The sequence below is a fragment of the Ceratotherium simum genome, chromosome 16, assembly GCF_057802395.1.
Source record: "Ceratotherium simum simum isolate JZ-2026a chromosome 16, ASM5780239v1, whole genome shotgun sequence".
Taxonomy (NCBI): Eukaryota; Metazoa; Chordata; class Mammalia; order Perissodactyla; family Rhinocerotidae; genus Ceratotherium; species Ceratotherium simum.
In genome coordinates this window covers 41,740,904-41,758,809 of record NC_141915.1, presented here as the reverse complement: position 1 = coordinate 41,758,809, position 17,906 = coordinate 41,740,904, and the positions used below count along the sequence as shown (strand labels likewise).

The 17,906-nt window shown below is 49.8% G+C and overlaps 1 protein-coding gene and 1 pseudogene across 3 annotated transcripts in view; both read right to left on the bottom strand.

The window, feature by feature from the left end:
* Positions 1 to 1,767: 1,767 nt before the first annotated feature.
* Positions 1,768 to 3,293, bottom strand: LOC147915024 (uncharacterized; annotated as a pseudogene).
* The window catches only part of ATP6V0A1 (ATPase H+ transporting V0 subunit a1), a 55,692-nt gene continuing 40,295 nt past the window's right edge, over positions 2,510 to 17,906 (bottom strand). For all 3 annotated transcript variants that reach the window (XM_014790650.2, XM_087441193.1, XM_004434449.2), the window contains 4 exons: positions 16,969 to 17,076; positions 11,115 to 11,232; positions 10,631 to 10,802; positions 2,510 to 4,168 (listed from right to left, as the gene is read on the bottom strand). In XM_014790650.2, coding sequence (XP_014646136.1) covers positions 4,075 to 4,168; positions 10,631 to 10,802; positions 11,115 to 11,232; positions 16,969 to 17,076 — 492 coding nt within the window. In that variant the 3' untranslated portion in view covers positions 2,510 to 4,074. The remainder of the gene's footprint in view (positions 4,169 to 10,630; positions 10,803 to 11,114; positions 11,233 to 16,968; positions 17,077 to 17,906) is intronic.

The window sequence follows — 17,906 nt, the reverse complement described above, 5'->3', positions numbered from 1 at the left end:
ACCGGCCCAGGTCTTTGCAGCCAGACAAGGGAGGAATTTCTTCCCACTGAAGCCCTAGGCCTCCCCTCCCCCCACCCCATTTTATTGATATAGACCATAAAGTTTACCAATTTAAAGTGTACAATCCAATGGTTTTTAGTATATTCACAGAGCTGTGCAACCATCACTATAATCTAATTACATTTTCACAACTCCCAAAAGAAACCCCGCACCCATTAGCAGTCACTCCCATTTTAACCCTGCCCCCAACCTCATCTGGCAGCCAGTCCTAGGGAACCACCCATCTACTTTCTATCTATAGATTTGCCCCTTCTAGACATTTCACATAAATGGAATCATACATTATATGGTCTTGTGTCTGGCTTCTTAGCATAATGTTTTTGAGGTCCATTCATGTTGTGGCATGTATCAGGACTTCATTCCTTTTTATTGTAGAATAATATCCATTGTGTGGATACACCGCCTTTTGTTTACTCCTTTGTCAGCTGCCGGGCACTTGGGTTGTTTCCCTTTGGGCGCTATTATAAATAATGCCACTATGAACACTTGTGTACAAGTTTGTGTGCATGTCTTTTCAGTTTTCTTGAGTAGATACCTGGAAGTCAAATTGCTGGGTCTCACGTTAATTCTATGTTTAACATTTTGAGGAACTGTCAGACTGCTTTCCAAAGCAGCTGCACCATTTTACATTCCCTCCAGCAGTGAATGGGGGTTCCAATTTCTCCACATCCTTGCCAACTCTTGTAATTGTCTCTTTTTTATTATAATCTTTCTAGTGGGTGTGATGTGGAATCTTTTTTTTTTTTTTTTTTTTTTTTTGCTGACAAAGATTAGCCCTGAGCTAACATCTGTTGCCAATCTTCCTCCACTTTATATTCAGGTCACTGCCACAGCATGGCTGATGAGTAGTGTAGGTCTGCACCTGGGATCCGAACCCGAGAAGCTGGGACACCAAAGCAGAGTACCCTGAACTTAACCACTCCGGCACGGGGCCAGCCCCTCCTCATTGTTTTGATTTGCACATTTCCCTAATGAATAAGGAAGTTGAGTATCTTTTCATGGGCTTATTGGCCATTCATGTTTTCATTGGAGAAATAAATGCCTATTCAAGTCCTTTGCCCATTTTTAAATTGAGGTATTTGTCTTTATTATTATAGAGTTGTAGAAGTTGCTTATATATTCTAGATACAAGTCCCTTATTAGATAAATAATTTGCAAGTATTTTTTCGGAGTGTGAGGGTTGTCTTGATTCTGTCCTTTGAAACACAAGTTTTTAATTTTGCTAAAGCCCAACTTATTTTTTATCTTTTTTATCACTTGTGCTTTTGGTGTCATATCTAAAAATCACTGCCTAACCCAGGGTCACGAAGATGTACTCCTATGATTTCCCCTAAGAGTTTTAGTTTTAACTCTTAATAGGTCTGTGATCCATTTTGAGGTAATTTTTGTATATTGTGTGGGGGTCATGGTCCAAATTTGTTTTTTTGCATGTGGAAATCCAGTTGTACCAATACCATTTGTTGAAAAGACTGTCCTTTCCCCATTGAATTATCTTGGCCCCTTTGTGGAAAATCAATTGACCATAAATGTCAGAGTTTATTTCTGGACTCTCAATGCAATTCTATTCCATTGATTTCAAATATCTATTCTTATTAGGCCTCCCTTTTTGAGTCAATAACAGAACAGTGGCTAAAAGAGCTCATTTACCTGAATTTCCACTCTGGACTTCTTATTTGAGTGGCCAGGTGGGGGTGTGGCACTCAGGGCCTATTCCAGGGCAAGTGGCCCGTCAGAGGGCAGAGGGTTTGAGGCTGAGGGAGAAGGATCATGAAATGCAGAGTGTTCCTGCCCCTCCTCACCCCTCCTGGAGCAGCAGTTGTCAGCCTGCTGCTTACATTCCTGCACAGACCCTGCCATGGAGGCCCCAGAAGAGAAGACTGGAGAGGGAGAGCACTGAGAAAGAATGTGGATGCCTTACATGGCTATTAGGAGGGAGAAGGCGCCCTCCCTGTCCTCCCTGCCCACCCTGCCTGCCTGGACAGTCTGCGGGCTCTTCGGCCGCCTGCCTACCTCAGCACCTCACATTCTCCAGCCACCCTGAGGAACCCCAGGCTGAGCCTCCACTTACACCAAGGCCAAGGGCATCAGGGCTCAAAATAGCCAGGCTGCTGAGCCCTGGAGAGCACGCTTGGAGAAAAGGGAGAGGAGGTTGGGCAGATGCCCAGGCCCCCTCTTCCCTTGGCTGTTTGGGTGTGCAATGTGATAAGGGGAGATGAAGACGGGTCCCCAAGTCCCCTCCCCACCATGGGTAGTGTCTGCAATGCTGCCTTGGCTCATGGGAGTGGGAAGGCGCCTGGGAAACTTGAGATAAGGTGAGAATTTCACAAACTAACTGCCTGGCCAGGGCCACCACAGCTGTGGCCTTTGATCAGAGAGAAAAGCAGAAATGCTGGGGGAAGGAGGTGGACGGTGTGCGACACAGGGGCTGTGGGCAGAGACAGGCAGCCTCCCTGGTGGAGTCAAACACACTTTATTCAGCACAGAAATGCCTGAACAGAAGGGCCTTGGGCAGGGTTCCTGACAAAGAACTCTGCTTCACACCCCGCTGTAAACAGAACAAAGATCATCATGTAAACCACGGGGACCCGGGGCAGGGTGGGGGGGGGCGCTCTGCACAAGGTCCGGGTCAGGTCACACTGGCCAGACACAGTGAAGCTAGGGCAGTTGGCCTACACCCAGGGCCAGCCCAGCCTGGGAAAATCGAGTGCGCAGCTGTAAGCAGCTCTCTCAGAAAGCCAGGGTGGGAGGAGGGCAGGAGCCGGGCCATTTCAGGGGGTTATCTCAACCACTGAAGGCGGTCAGATCAATTTAGCTGAAGCAGCCAGGGCTGCTGCGCCAAGACATGATTAAAAGGCCCTGAGATCCATAGCCTGGTATGCGAGTGACGGGAGAGGCCCCTTGGGGGTGCTCACCACCAGCCCACAGGGCAGGGCTGGGCAGCTCTCACAACCACATGCACTGGCAGCCCTGCCAGCTGCTTCTAGTCAGCAAACTGTGAAGGACACTGACCTTCCTTGCCCAGGGCCCCAGTCCTTCGACTTGGGGTCAGCACGGAAGTGGGGAGGAGTACTAGTGGGCGGGGCAAGGCAGGCCTGCAGGCAGGACCCCCTTGATGACTATAGTCCTGTACTCAAGACTCATGATTGGGGTGGGGAAAGGGCTCAGGGTCTGCACCAGCAAAGAGCATCACTGTGAACCCCCTGGTCCGAGGGCGTGCTTGTAGCAGGGCCCATGCATGGCCTGAGAAGCCCAACCAGAGGAAACAGCTAGGACCTCTGTTTTGGGTCACTCCCAGCTGTGCTATGTTATGTTGGGTGCAAACGGGGGAGAGGGAAGGAAGAGGATTCTGGGAGGGAGGAGGAGAGGGTGTAAAGGAGGGTGGGGGTTAGGAAGGTGGTGTTGGGTACCCTGGGACCCTTAGGGGTGACAGGGAGAAGCCATGCACAATGGCACAACTGGGTCCAGCTGAATTCCTGATTAACAAGTGCTCTGAACACCGGAGGGGGGTGGGCAGAGGACAAAAGTACCACCTTCCTGGACCCACCCCTCTTAACCCAAGAGTAGGGTGTGTTAAAGAGCACCCCACCCCCAAACAGTGACTAGAGTGGCAGGAACAGGGGCTCAAAGTCTGGGTGTGGATGGCAAAGGCGCTCCTTCCATGGCCTTTGGGCTCATGTGTAAATGCACAAACTGGTTCACCACCAGGGGGCAGAGAAGGGGCTGTCTTTGGCTGGACCGAGGCTGGGAAGGCAAGGCTGGTGCCCAGGTGGTGTAAGTGACAGCCAGAGCCCAGCTTCTCTCCAGAAAATCACCATACTACACACACAGCTGGAGGTCTGGGGGACCCAGGGAGGCCGGATCTATCTAAATGACTCACAGGCGGCTGGGGGAGGGGTGGCAGGGATGACACAAATGCCCCAATACCCAGGGATCACAACCAACAGGCAAGAGGAGCACAGCTAATCGCTGTGGAGGGAGCGGGCAGGGCAGCGGGGCACACAGGCCCTCGAGGGCTCACTCGTCAAACTTCCCTTCCCGAATGTGCTCGAAGGAGAAGGGGAGAAACTTGAAACCAGTCCCACTGTAGAATTTATTCTGGAACTCGACCCTGGGGAAAAGAAAGAGGAAAGTCATCATTCCCCAGAAATCTTCTGAAATCTTTTGGGACTTCACAGTTGGGCCAGAAAGATGCCCCATCCCATGCTCCCCCAAGCCTCCCGTTCCTACCTGAGCTTGAGAAAGCATTTCTGCCTCCTGCCCTCCATCTGCCCGCCCATGGAGCCCAGACCTCAGCCTGCGTCCCACAGTGCACACAAGCTCCCACTTCTGAAGCCCAGGGCCTGCCCTCAGCCAGAGAGCAGTTCACCAATGCACTCTGTCCTGCTGAGCAGAGAATGTTTATGCAAAACTCTGTGTAGAGAGCCATGTGCAAAAAAGGCTCAGTTGGCTTGAGTCTCAACAACAATGAAGAAGAGTTCCCCAAACACGCTCTCCTGGCAGGGGCTCCCAGCAGACCTCTAAGGGAAGCCACTGAGCCACTGTGAGCTCAGCGAAGAACCCTGGCAAGCGCCACTGTTTTCTTGTTTGTTTCTTTTCTGCGGGGAGGAAGGAGAAGAGAGGGTTGCAAGTGAACGCCAGAGGCTTTCGATTTAGGGGAGGAAATTCTCAGGAAAGAGGGGAAGTTAGGAGGGGAAGTCTTCTCAAAGTGATGGCAAAAATATTCTCCAACCACAAAAACATCTGAAAAAGAATTCTTCTCTTGGGGACCGAAAGGAAAAACAGAGCTTGAACTCCCTCCCCAGGCAGGTCGGCATCCATCCCTGATGGTCTCCCTGGGGCCTTTCAAACTCTGAGGGGCAGGAAGAAGGCTTCGCTCCTATAAGCAGAGCCAGGCTGCTTGGCTCGGCTTCCCCCTGCAAACTTGCCCTGGATGGCTGCCCAGCAACCAAATCACCACCAAATATGGGCAGAAAAATTCATGATTCAGAGGATAAAAAAGCCAAGGAGAGCTGCCCTGAGGAATAGTTTCCACTCAGGGCTGTGTGACTCCGGGGGCACAGAAACCCCTGCAAGAACAGGCAGGGCTGGGCGCTGGGGCAGGCTTTAGGCGGTGGTCACAGGCAGTACTGGGCTTCCTCCTCCCTCCAAGTCCAGAGGGGAGGAATTAGCAAGAACCGGGTGGGAAGTGGCCTGGGGCCCGGGAATCACCAGGACAACTGATAACTGTCTGCCTGCGGCAGAAGTCCTCAGAGGCCCCTTCAGCCCTGGGGATCTGGCTGAGGACATGACTACAGAGGGAGCTGCCAGTTCCACCCCCAGGAGAAGAGTGAACAGAATTTTGTGTGTGGGCGTAAGGACTGGTGGCCTCCTCCCACATTCCACAGGGGCTGGGCCAAGATCCCAAAGCCTCCCAGACCCTGGAGGATTCCCATTAGTGCCTGGGCCAAGCCCCTCAGGGAAAACAGGATCCAGGAGGGAAAGCTTCAAACTGAAGTCAGGCACTGGCTTCCTGACAAGAGCAATTCCAAACTGGGACCTGGATTCACCTCCACATCCCAACACCCCCAAGAAGTCCTTCCAGCTACTGAGGCCTCCTCTGGGGGAATGGTGTGGGGATGGGGGTAGGTTCTTGCTTCTCGCCCATTGCTGTTAGGTCTGAATTCTTCATGTTGGGTAGACTGTGTTTGCATATGGCAACGGTATTTCTAAACAACTGAAAATAGACTGACACGTCCCCTTTTCCTTCAACAATATATAGCCAGATAGTTGGGCAAGTCACCTTCATGTCCATGAGGTATCCAGAACTCTGACCTCCTGGCTGCCTAACCACACAAACAATTCTAATTCCAAACTGGGCGAATGGAATAGAAGCTTCAGAAGTTTTCAGATGCCCATGGGGTCACCACCTTTCTCCTGGCATCCCTCTGCACACCTCATCTATCCATGGGGCCTAGTGGGCAGGAAGGGGGACACATGCCTGGGATGGGGGACATAAATTGTGCTGTGTGAGCAGAAGGGCAGTCCCTCTGACACACTGCCTGATACCACCTCTCCCACCAGCTGCTGCAGGTTAGAGACTTCGGGTGGCCACCACCAGGGACATCCTGGGCATCTCAGGGTCAGCTTGACTTCACCTCCCTTCTCAGCCGTGCTCACTCCAAGCTCCCAGCACAAAACTGGAAAGCAATTTCCCCGTTGGTCTCACTGCCCCCTCCTCCCTCTCAGCTAGGGAAATGTGTGCTTCCTGAGAAAAGTACAAACATGAAATTCTCTGTGCCGGGGGCGCAGGAGGGCCCCACTGGCTGCCGGGCAAGTTCTTCCTTCTTCAGGGCTCTACTCCAGGAGCCTCCAGGGCCCCGCCATGCCCCAAGCCACACAAATGCCCCTCAGAATTCCACAGTTGTGAGGAGAGCCTCAGGCAGTCAGACAGGTTTCTCTGTCACCCCTTCCAGCTTCCACATCTGGCAAAGGCCACCCAGTGACCCAGAAGGACTAACTGGGAGTCCACAGAGAGATCACTCCTGCTATGTAACAGAAACCTGGTTTCCTTGAGTGAGTGAAGGGGGAAGGAGTTCCGAGCCCTCTTCCCTTTCCTGGAGGGGGTGTGACTGAGGGAGGCAGTTTTAGAAAGATGATTCTGGGCCCAGCTGCTTCTCCGGCCCTTTCTGTCACTCTCCAAGCAGGTCAGGGCCTGGAACACACACGTGTCTGATGGCCCCCATGTCAGAGTGATGATGTCAGCCTGGAACTACACTACTTCTCCTGGGGCAGCCATCCCTCAATTATCCCATGGTGTCCTGCTGTGGCACCACTGCATTCCTTACAACAAATTGGTCTCCAATTCTGTCCCGTTAGCCATCAACCAATCTGTGAGTGTGCAAGTGTGCATATCTACACATTTGTAGAATCTCCTAGATAAGAAGGGATTAGGTTCCTTTGAAGGTAGGCCATGGGGCAATAGTCTTTCTATTAAAATCAGTTTGGTGTCCACAGTTATAACTACAAGTCATATTGATAAACAAATGGCAAGCAATAGGACATACTGGAGTATACGAAGACATTTGGTATAAAACTAATTCAGCCTGACCTTGTTTTTCCAAAAGGGCCTGATGTGGCCTTTGAACATGCATTGTATATCTGCTTTAAGTATTTACTACATCACAAAGACAAGAACAAATGCTCTTAAGATAAGGATGCAACTTCCCCCACATTGGCATTTCCTTAAGGATAAGCATTTCTCCCTAGGCTAGGATTTGATTGCTGCGCTCATCCTGTGACCACCCAACCTGAGATAACAGACCCACTACCTGCTGTGCCCATCCGAGACAGCAGACCTGATATCTGCTGTGTCCATCAATCGCTGTGCCGACAGAACAATCTTGTGACCATTGTAAAAGGGACACTGCAATCATATGTGATACATGCTCTTTGATGGTATATAACTGCTCTGCACACCCCACTTCTTTGGTGCCCTTCCTTCCTTGGGGAAGGAAGGCCCCAGGCTATATGGTCCTCAAATTTGGCTCATGATAAGTTCACCCCAATTTTGATTTATTATTTGCATCAACAATATCGCTGCCTTTGCCTATTCTGAGGAAGAAAAAACATCTAATTATGGTAGGCAAGAAAGCCAAGCGCACTTTACTTGGTCGGTGGGAGGAAAAGAGAGACAGACGTAACTCAGAAGGAGACAGAATTAGCAGGTTGGTACATTAACCTGCTCACTGTTGTTTTCAAATATGTTACCCACCTCCTTTTACGACCCTACATGAATCTCAGAGTAGTGGTTTATATTTGTTATCCAATCAGATGTTTTTCTTCTTGTCCGCGCCAAAGAGATGCAGAACTTGTATAATGGGTCAGCTCTTGCATCAGAATCAGGAAACCCCAGCTGAATACCAGGGGAAAAGTGACAGGTATAAAGGCACCCAGGCTGGATGCCAGGAAAAATAGCAGAAATACCTCAGCAGCCATTTTCAGCAGGACCAGCTGTTCCCACCCCTCACAAGATGGCCACAACTCAGAACTGCAGTCCTAGTGGACTGAGAAGACCCAGGAATCCTTAAAGCACATCCACATTCGGCCAGGAGGGGGTGCACAAGCACCAATTTCATTCACTCCCTTTTAGTGGTGGGGAAGATGCTCCAAATATGCCTCCAATGATGGGATTCTGAAAGTCGCACAAAGGAGTTTTCACCATTTTTTCTCTTCCACCCAATACTTCTACTACCAGGAAAAAAAAAACCAGCTCACAAGTAAGATATGTTTGACGAGCCTGTTCCTTGTGAATTACATCTGAGAGGCATTCAGATGGTAGGTATCATGTGCCTCCCGCTGGGGTCTCCCCTCTCTCTCAACAGACTAAATGCAGTTTCTTTAGAAGGGACAACAGCCTGATGCCCTCTCCACAGGGCATCCCACTTTTAAGCAGGGCAGCCGCGATCTGCACTTGAACACTGGTTTACGATATGCCAGGGCACCGTGAGTCACTGGTATGTGCATTATTTCATATTTAATCACAGCAACCTTGTCAAGTGGATATTACCCTCTCTTTTCATACGAGAGAAAGTGAGCCTCAGAGAGGTAAGTGCTTTCCTCAGGGTCACCCAGCCAGCGCCGGCAGAGCTGGAATTCAAACCCAAGTCAGTCTGACTCTGATGCCTGCTCTCTTGTCACGCATCACTTCCTTGGGCTCATTCATGAGGACATGGGAAGACACTGTCACTCAAGGCCACAGGTGAGCCTAAGGAAGAAGTAACCCTTCTGGCAACAAAACATGACCTCCCAAACTGCCTCAGCTCATTAGGCCCAAGCGCAGGCGGCCTTCCTCACATGGTGGTGTGCCTGCCTCACTGCTCTGTCTGACAGTTCTGGTCCAGCACCTGAGTGCTCCCCACCCCGCCCAGGGAGGAGGCAACAGGCTCCCCACTGGGGCTGGAATCAAGGTGGGGTGGTAACTGTTCGCTCCAGCCCAGGCTCAGGAGACAAGAAGTGACTAGGAAAGGAAGGAAGCCAAGAGGGCAAGAAAGAGTGAGTCACCACAGGCTGGCTGCACAGACGTTCCCCCACACCGAGTGGCGGAGGAAGTGTGCTGCGGAGAGTACGCTGATAAGCTGAGAACAGGGCAGCGTGCCAGCGGTCTGAGCCGCGGAGCACTCCTAACTTCCAGGCTCCACAGTAAACAACAGCTCGGTGGGGAGGAGGGCAGCAAGGAGGAGGAAAGCCAGGCCAGAGAAAGCACTGAGTCCTGGCGCAGCAGGATGTTCTTCTGAAGGAGTTTTTGAGGGAAGAGTAAGTCCCAGCTACGTCTTGCCCTTACATGCCTCACTCTTCCCCTCTGTAATTTAGAACAACAAATAGCGGAATCTTTGAGGAGGCTCAGCTGTAAACAGGCCAGGAGAAAAATCAAAGAAAAGGGGAATGGGGAAGAGGTGTCTCGGGTTCAGATTTTGGATTTTCTTCAGGTTTGGAGAAGTGATGGAAAGAGACATTCAAAGCCCTCTTCTGACCTTGAGATCATTAACACCACAGATCATCTCATCCAGGGGTTCCTAAGGTAGGGTCAGTGAGTTTGTGACCCCTTCAAGTGGTAAACTGTGTGTGCACACATTGGGGTGTGTGTGTTTCTCTGGGGAGAAGGTCCAGAGCTTCCAGAGCTACTGGGGTTGAGACCCAAAAAGAGAGGGAGACTCACAACGTAGAGGAGGAAATGGAGACTCGAAGAGGTAGGGCTTGAGAGAGGGTAGCCAGATCAAGTACAGGATGCTTAGTTTTTAGTATAAGTATGTCCCATGCATATTTGGGACATACTTATACTAAAAAAAAAAAAAATTATTCATTGTTTATCTGAACTTCAAATTTAACTGAGCGTCTTGTAATTTTATTTGCCAAAATCTGACAACCTTACTTTGAGGTGACAGAGTCACAGCCCAGCCCAGACCCCAGCTCTCCCACTCCCTGGGACTGAGCTATCTCTCTCCACGCAGAGCCTTTAAGAGCCACAAACTACATTAAAGAAAACAAACAAGTCCAAAACCCACCCTTCTGAAGAAGCTGCTTCAGCGTACTGAGCTGCATGCTATGGGACCAGGAATCCCCCTACCCACATGGAGCTGCCAGGGATCCTACCTACAGACACTGGCACAACGACAGAACAAGGGGGACAAACCTAGGGTACAGTGTGCTCTAGCACTTTCCTGGACTTAGAATCTATTCCAGAGCTGCTTTTACTGCTCTGAAGACAGGAGAAAGTTATATGCCAGAGCAAAAAACCCCCAAACAAAATAATAAAACCTCAGCAGATCTTTTAAACCATAATCAAGAGCACTGAAGAATGCCGAAGGCAGGGAGAGGGAATCTGACAATACCCACCAGAGAATTCTCCCTGGAGGCTATGAAAAGTGAGCTGTGCTTTCTGTGGACATCTCCTGATGCTCACTACTAAGACAGGTCCTTGGGTGTAATGACGTGAAAGCAGACACTTCCTAGTGTCTCTGGATTCTGTACAGTAGAGCCACCCTCAGTGCAGCTAAGGACATGCCCCCACCCCCTGGCCCCGGCCGCCCCTCACCAGTGTAACCGCAGTGCGTGGAGGAAGGCCGAGAGGCCCTCCATGATCAGAAGGATGGCCACGGTCAGGGTGGCAAAGGCGGCGAAGATGAAGAACAGCGCCAAACCTCCTGCCAAGCTCTTCACATTTAGGCCGATGTGGATCACCATGGTCCAGAGCACCTCAGACAGCTCTGTGGAACAGGGAGAGACATGACATCCAGTTCAGTTTGGCAAGAGGCACTGTGGGCCTTGCATTTTGCTCTGCCATCCCTCACCTGTGGTGTTCCTTGTGCCCTGGCTACCTGTGACCTTAGTGGGACCGTGCATAGCTAACCTAGCAAAAGTGCTGATCCTCCCATCTGGACACAATTCTCCCTGGATTCAGGAGTCTGAATATTTCCAGACCCTTTATGTAATTTCCACTCTATTTAAGCCCCTCACCTGAGAGAGTTCCCAGAGAAGGAGAAAACCACAAGTTTTCAATCTGAGAGAAATACACTCACGTGCATGAGCGAGGCTGAGGGCCCAGAGCCGCAGGTAGGAGGCAGTGTTGGAGATGCAGCCCAGGCAGTACTCGATGGTGTGGATGGCCTGGTGGACCATGGTGTCCCCAAAGTCAAACTGTTGTGGGAGGAAACCAGAGGGAAGATATAAGGCGGTGGGAGGGGATACACAGGAGTATGAGCTGTGGCCATTTGGCACTTTGGGCCTGGGCCTGAGCGCTGGCACTAATGGCTACATGGGCCAGGAGCCCCCAGTGTTGAACTCAGGTGGTGATTTCAGCTATGCCGTCCCCAGAAATCCTGCCTGGCTTAGCCCCCAACTGGGACACCTCCATTCCCCTCAATACACTACATATTAATGAACTACATCTTAATGACATTCTTCTCAACACGGTTATTTTTTCTCCCTCCTAGGCTGTGAGCTCAAGAGTGGAGTGTACGCCAAGTTAAGACCACTCAGAGAAAACAACTGTCTGGACGCAGGACTCTAAGGAGCTGCTGCTGGACCCGCTCTAGCTGACTTCCACATTAAGGTGTCTGAGAGAGAAGTGCCCTGAATAAGCCATGAGGCGGGAAGGGCTTTTCCCTGCACTGCGCTTCAGGAGACAGGCTATCAACCAGGAACTGCCTGGAGAACACTACACCTCTACAGCCACTCCACTGATTACTGTTACAACCTGTTGGAAGCAAGATAACCTCCTTTTTCTTATGTGACTTCTGAAAATATTACACAGGGAAATTTGGGCAAAAGTTTTACAATTTCCTACTTAGATAGTTGATTAAGACCAAACAGAACATCTATTGGTGTTTGTTTTCCTCACACTCCTTTTCTTCCAGTGTTCTTTTCAACATCAAAATTTATTTCCAGAATAAAGGGGTAGGGCTGGAATAAGCCTTCAGGAGTTCACTCTTAGGACTGCTCCCAGCACAGCTTGGGGAGAGTACAGGTGTGTTGGAGAAGCATCAGGTGCATTTCTCGGCCTCTCACTCTGTGGGTGAGCAATCAACAGCCACTGAAGAACACAAGGCGGTTCCCTTCCCGGGCCCCTCTCCACACAGCCAGACCAGACCCTCAGAAGCAGAGGGCAGCGGCCCAATGGGCCTCCCCAGCCTGCCCTGCCCTCAGGTCACAGTCTGTATTCCACCAGTTTCTTTGAAGACTCACATGACTCCACGCCCAAAGGATACTAGAACTGCCTTGGGAAATCACATGAGGGCAGGACGAGAGAAGGGGCTGGCCGGAAAAGGGCTAACAGCCAAGGCCTCATGGGTGCTGCCAGTGGGGATAGGGGCTAGCTTGGAGACACCTTTGGGCGGCTGCCTCATTTTCCTTCACCTCTGGCTATCTACACTCAGACTATTTTTGGGCTTTTCTTCTGGAATAGGCTCTTTAAGCCTCCTGGTTACCCTGAAAACGGGTAATCCTAGTTACCTCAATCTCAGCAATGCTGTTAAGAGCTCTTTCCACCACTGCTGGTATCACCCCAAAGCGTGTGCTCAGAGAAAGGAAAGGTCCCCGGCTCCAAGGACTGCAGGTCTTTACTCCCAGGAGCTCTAGGAAAGCAGGAAAGCAGCGACTGCTGGGCTCCCTTAGAACCAGCCCCTTTCAGCATTTTTATTCCACCTCAGAGTTTCTCCCATTGAAAAAAAAAGAACAGAGAAGTGGGGGAAGCTTCCCTTCCAGGCATCACCCTAGCTTTCTCCTCTCTCTCTTTCCTAACTTCCTGCTTTGTAACCTTGGGCAAGTTTTCTCACCTATATAATGGGGGAAGATAAAGGTGGGGTGAGAATTGACTGAGAAATCCAGCCAAGCACTGAGGAGTCTGTCACTGCCCCAACATAAGTCAGCTATGACTGACCCTGAATCGCTGCAGACTCCCTGTCTACATTCTCTACTCTCTTCCTCACCGCCCATCCACTCACCTACTGCACCCAGGCTTCTACCCTCTCTGCTCCACAAACCAGCCCTTCTTGGCACGCTCACCCTTACCTCCCAGTCGTGAGGCCTAACAGACATTCTGTGTCCTGACTGAGCCTCTGCGGTGTCTGTCACCACGGCCTTTTCCTCCTCCCTCTTGAGACACTCACCTCCTCTTGGTTTTCCTCCTACCTCTCTGAACGTTCCTTCTCAGTCTCCATCTTGGTTCTTCCTTAACTGCCAGAGTTCCAGCCTCAGCTCTTACATCTCTCCTGTGGCACTGCCACTCAGGGCTGCAACGGCCACCCCTAAGGGTGACTCCTAAACGGACACCTCCATGTCTGCATTGCCTATTTCTAACTAGCTGTGCTGCATCCCCTCCTGGTGCACCACAGGCACTTCAAACTCAACACCACCCAAACTAAACTAATTACTTGCTCTCCTCTGACCCACCAAGACCTGCTTCTTCTCCATGTCCCATGTCTAACAGAGTGTCACTACTAGTGCTCCAGGCATCCAAGCCTGGAAGTCAATCTTGAATCTTCACTCACTCTCACTGCCTGCATTCATCAAGGCACTGGGAACTATAGCTTTTACTTCCTTAATCTCATATTGGCCCTTCCTTTCCAACTCCTCCTGCAAATGCCTTACTTCACTTCAGGCCTCCCAATCCTTTCCTGACTCAAATCAGACCGGCTGGTCTCCATGCCTCCAGACTGTGCCCCTCCCCAACCCAATATACCCAAGAACACCCCCACCAGGGTATTTCAGCAATGCACATGTGCTGTGTCACTTCCAGCTTCACCACCCTCTGACAGCTAGCTCCTTGTTACCCAAACACTCTGCTATGGCTGGTTTCTGCCAACCTTGTCTCACCTCTCACCAGTCCCCCAACTCCCGACTCTGAGCTCCAGCCATGCTGAATACTTGCTTATCCCCAAAAGGTGACGGGCCCGCAGGCCTCTGTGTCTCTATGACACCTATACATACTGATGGGTCTGCATCCCTTCCCTCCCTCCACAGATTCCTCTTGACCAGACTAAGCACAACAATAATTCCTTAGGGAATCCTTTTCTGGTCTCCTCTTCCCCACCCCCACCCCAGTGTTTGTCTAGTGCTCTCTTTCTGTGCTCCACAGCATCATGGGCACACCTTGATCACAGACAGCATCTGTCACCCAGACTGTCTCAATTTGTCTGGGAGTTCCTTGAAGGCAAGGACTATGTTTATCTTCTCTCGGTTTCTGCAGCACTAAACAGAGTGCTTGACACATAGAAGGTGAATGAACGGATGGGTGGGATGAATGAATGAATGGATGGGTTGCATGAATGCACCTGGCAAGATGACACAGTAGGGAGAGGTGCCACTGAGCCTTGCTGAATGGTTACAGCCTTCAGAGATTTCCCAGACAATCAACTGGCCTGGCCCTGGTTTGCAACTGAATTGAGTGTTCCCCCCCAGGGAGAGGGACTGCTCTTTCCTCCTGGCTGGAGCAATGGCCTGCAGGGGGCAAACAGGTTTTCACAGCCAAGCAAAATGGGGAAGTTCTAGAAGAAGTAGGCTGGATTAAAAAATAAAAATCTGTTTTGTTTGAAATCTTTAGATAACTGTGACAGTTATCTAAATTTGGCTATAGAGAACTAGACTGTGTATGTACCTGATAAAGAGAAAATGTTATGACTACTTAGATAGCTATGGGAAGCTGAACCCCTGAGGCAGCTGGGGGGCCAGAGACTGGGGAGGCTGAATTACAATCCATCTTGTTTGGATGTCCAACTCCACTGGGCCATAGCTACAAATGAGGATCGTTCTGACAATGACCATGGTATTGGGTGCTCAACTAGGAAGACATTTGGAAAGAGCTGTATTGTCAGAGGTGGTGTTACTGGGAGAAGGCTGGGCTCCTCACTAACATGAAACACAGTCCCACCCAGCCCTTCCAGGCAGCTCAGCCAGTGACTGTGCACAGATGAGTGGTCCAGAGGAACACAGAAGCTCCTGGATGCCAGTAAAGGAGCCTCCCCAGCCTTCAAGAAGACCGAGCACTGTCTGTTTTTATACAGAACAGCAAAGATTTTCCTATTCCCTTCCCACTGCCCCCTTAGAGAGGACCAGGAGAGTTAGGAAAGGAAGGGTTCATGAGTCTAAGTATTTTACAGGAAGTTTTGGGGGAAGATGCAAACAGTGCAGCAAGGTTTTTTAATAACCCAGTTCAATACTGGTGTATGGCTAAACGAATTATTGCTGAGCTAGAAGGCCTTCTACTCCAGATGTGGCCTGAATATTTAGTCAACTTTCTCTCTATTCTCTATGCGTGCCTGGTATAATATGAACTCCTTTCACACAGATGGGTTATTTTTTCTGAGATGCATTGGAGAGGCAAAGCCTCCTTTGAAAGCTGTCTACCTTCCACCTTGGTGACATGGAGGTAGAGCTGACCCCAAACAAGGGTCCAGCCATTCTCACTTCAAACATCATCAAGCTGATGAGGGCAGCAGGAAGAGGCTGGCTGCATCTCAGACAGGCAGGAAGAGTGAGCTTTACTCACAAGCACTCAGAGGAGCAGGGAGGAAACAGCTACTTCCAGTGGCAGAGCGACCATACATAACATCACAGGAGAGGGAGACAGAGGCCAACGGGATTTAATCCCCAAGGGGAGTCACATCAAGAATGCCATCACAGACATTACTTGTAGCTCCTTTCAAAGCCATTCTCAGAGGTATTAGACCAGCAAAGTCAATGAAACAAAGACAGAGGTGACTGACAGGAGATGCAGTTAATGGAGATGAGCTTTTTCAGAACACGGGTTCATGAACTGGTTAGAAAGGGCCAGTGAGATGCAGGATGTGTGAGTGTCATGTTCCCAGGACACGGCAGGGTCAGCAGAGTGATCACAAGGATGGGAAGAGAAGCCCCAGATACACATGAAGGCAAAGCCAGCTTGTTTCTTACCACTTCGTCCTCGGTAGGCTTGAAAACACAAATTTACACTTAGTGGGAAGTCACGCCACACACAAGGTCACAAATCATGAGCACAAGGCTACTGACTGCTTCTTTGGGAGGACTGTTAATATTAAATGGGTCTAATGTGTTGGAGGCAGGCCTCCTTAGCACATGCAGAAAGCAAATCAGCAGGAGTTAGAGCATTAAGAAACATATTTTTAAAAGGCACCCCAACCCTTGCAATTTCTTTTTAAAAAGTCATACACATGGTAGAGATGGTCAGTCAGACTGAAAAGTCCAGTCACCTGGGTCCTCAACTCCTATTCTATTTGCTTTAAAAAGAATACAATAAATAGACGAGATTCAAAAGTTCAGTTCAGAGGTGCTATGGTATGAGTGGTTAGGCAAGGAGACTGCATTTTAAACAACTGAACTTGGAGGTGGTAGTTTAAGGAAAAGTCTAACTTGGCCTTACTATTTTTCACTCTCCCTGTAAAAAGTAGGCAAATAACATTTTTAAAAGGCTCAAATAAAGTATCTGCAACAAGAGGACATCAGTGGGACAGGACTTCAAAAGCACCAGTGATTACAGTTCCAGCTGGAACATTCTTAGAAGGAGCAAGGGATGAAGAAGCTGCCCTAAGTGGCCTGTGTTTCTGGTAATAAGAGCTGGAAAGCTGGGGCCTACTCTGCTCAGTCCTGAGGAGAGCGGTTAGTACTGAGATCTGCATGCAAAGGACTGCAGGCAACCCGGAATTTGAGAAGTCGGACAACGGAACAAAACTGCGGCAGGCTCTGCAGGCAGCCCCTGGAGTTTAGAGCAGGGGCCCACTGGAAAAAGCTGTGGTGCCCTAAGAGGTCCAGAAGGCAGGCTGATCATTAGTATTCGTATTTTCATTTTTCAAGGAGAAGACTAGAGTGAGGCAACTTAGGTACACAAGACTAGGCTGACCCGAGGTGGAAGGAGAGGCAGCCCACACCACTGGATCTTACCTCTTCCGCGTCCTCTGAATGGGTGGAGAGCTGGTCATGCTGAATAATCTCAGCATCCTCCTCTGTCGGTCCGTTGCCCACCCTGATCCCACCAAAGTTCAGAGTTCCCTACACAGATGAACACAAAGAGTAGAATTTGCCTGGGCTTTAATGTGACATTCTGTGAAGTGGGGAAGGGCGATGGTTAGTACATATAAACCTCAGAAAAGCATATATTCTAACAACAAAAACAAAACCCACTGATCAAACAGCTAAGTAAAAACAAACCACTGTTCCCACCCCAACCACCACCGCCCCAGCCCCAACCTACATTTACCACCTCATCTCGATCAGAGGAAATACGCAGTTCTGCCTGCTGCACCAAGAGACACCAACCTCGCCTTGGTCAATGCTGAGACTCCTGCTTGAAGGAAAAGCTTAATACGAACAGACTCTTATAACAAATGTAGCTCTATCTGTAAAGCCTTCAATGGCCTAAATTTTTCTGAAACTAAAGATTAGACTTTCTAAGAGGGAGGGGAGCCAAATGACATGGTGATTGTAACCTGGTCTGATAAGCTTTCAACAGGAGCCGGAGAGTTCCAACCTCTCCCAGAAATGTACCAGGTCTTTGCCCAGGAACAAAAGGACTTCCTAGGTCAGGGAAGGAAAAAAATGTTTAATTACATTAGCTTATGGCTACAGAATACTGAGAAAAGAAAAAAAAAAAGAGGATTTTTTTCCCTTTCTTTCAATGGAGGATTCCGGAGTATTCAAACAACTCTTCTATAGCCATGCGGCCAGATGCTGACTGGGTGTTTGCTTCTTCCCACTTCCCAGCCATAGTTTTCAGCAGGGTCTCCAGAACCAGAATTTCTAAATCAACCTGATTTGGAAAAGCTTGGGTTGATTGAGGTAAAAGGACTCTTTGGGTACAAAAACCAGGCAGAACTGGATTA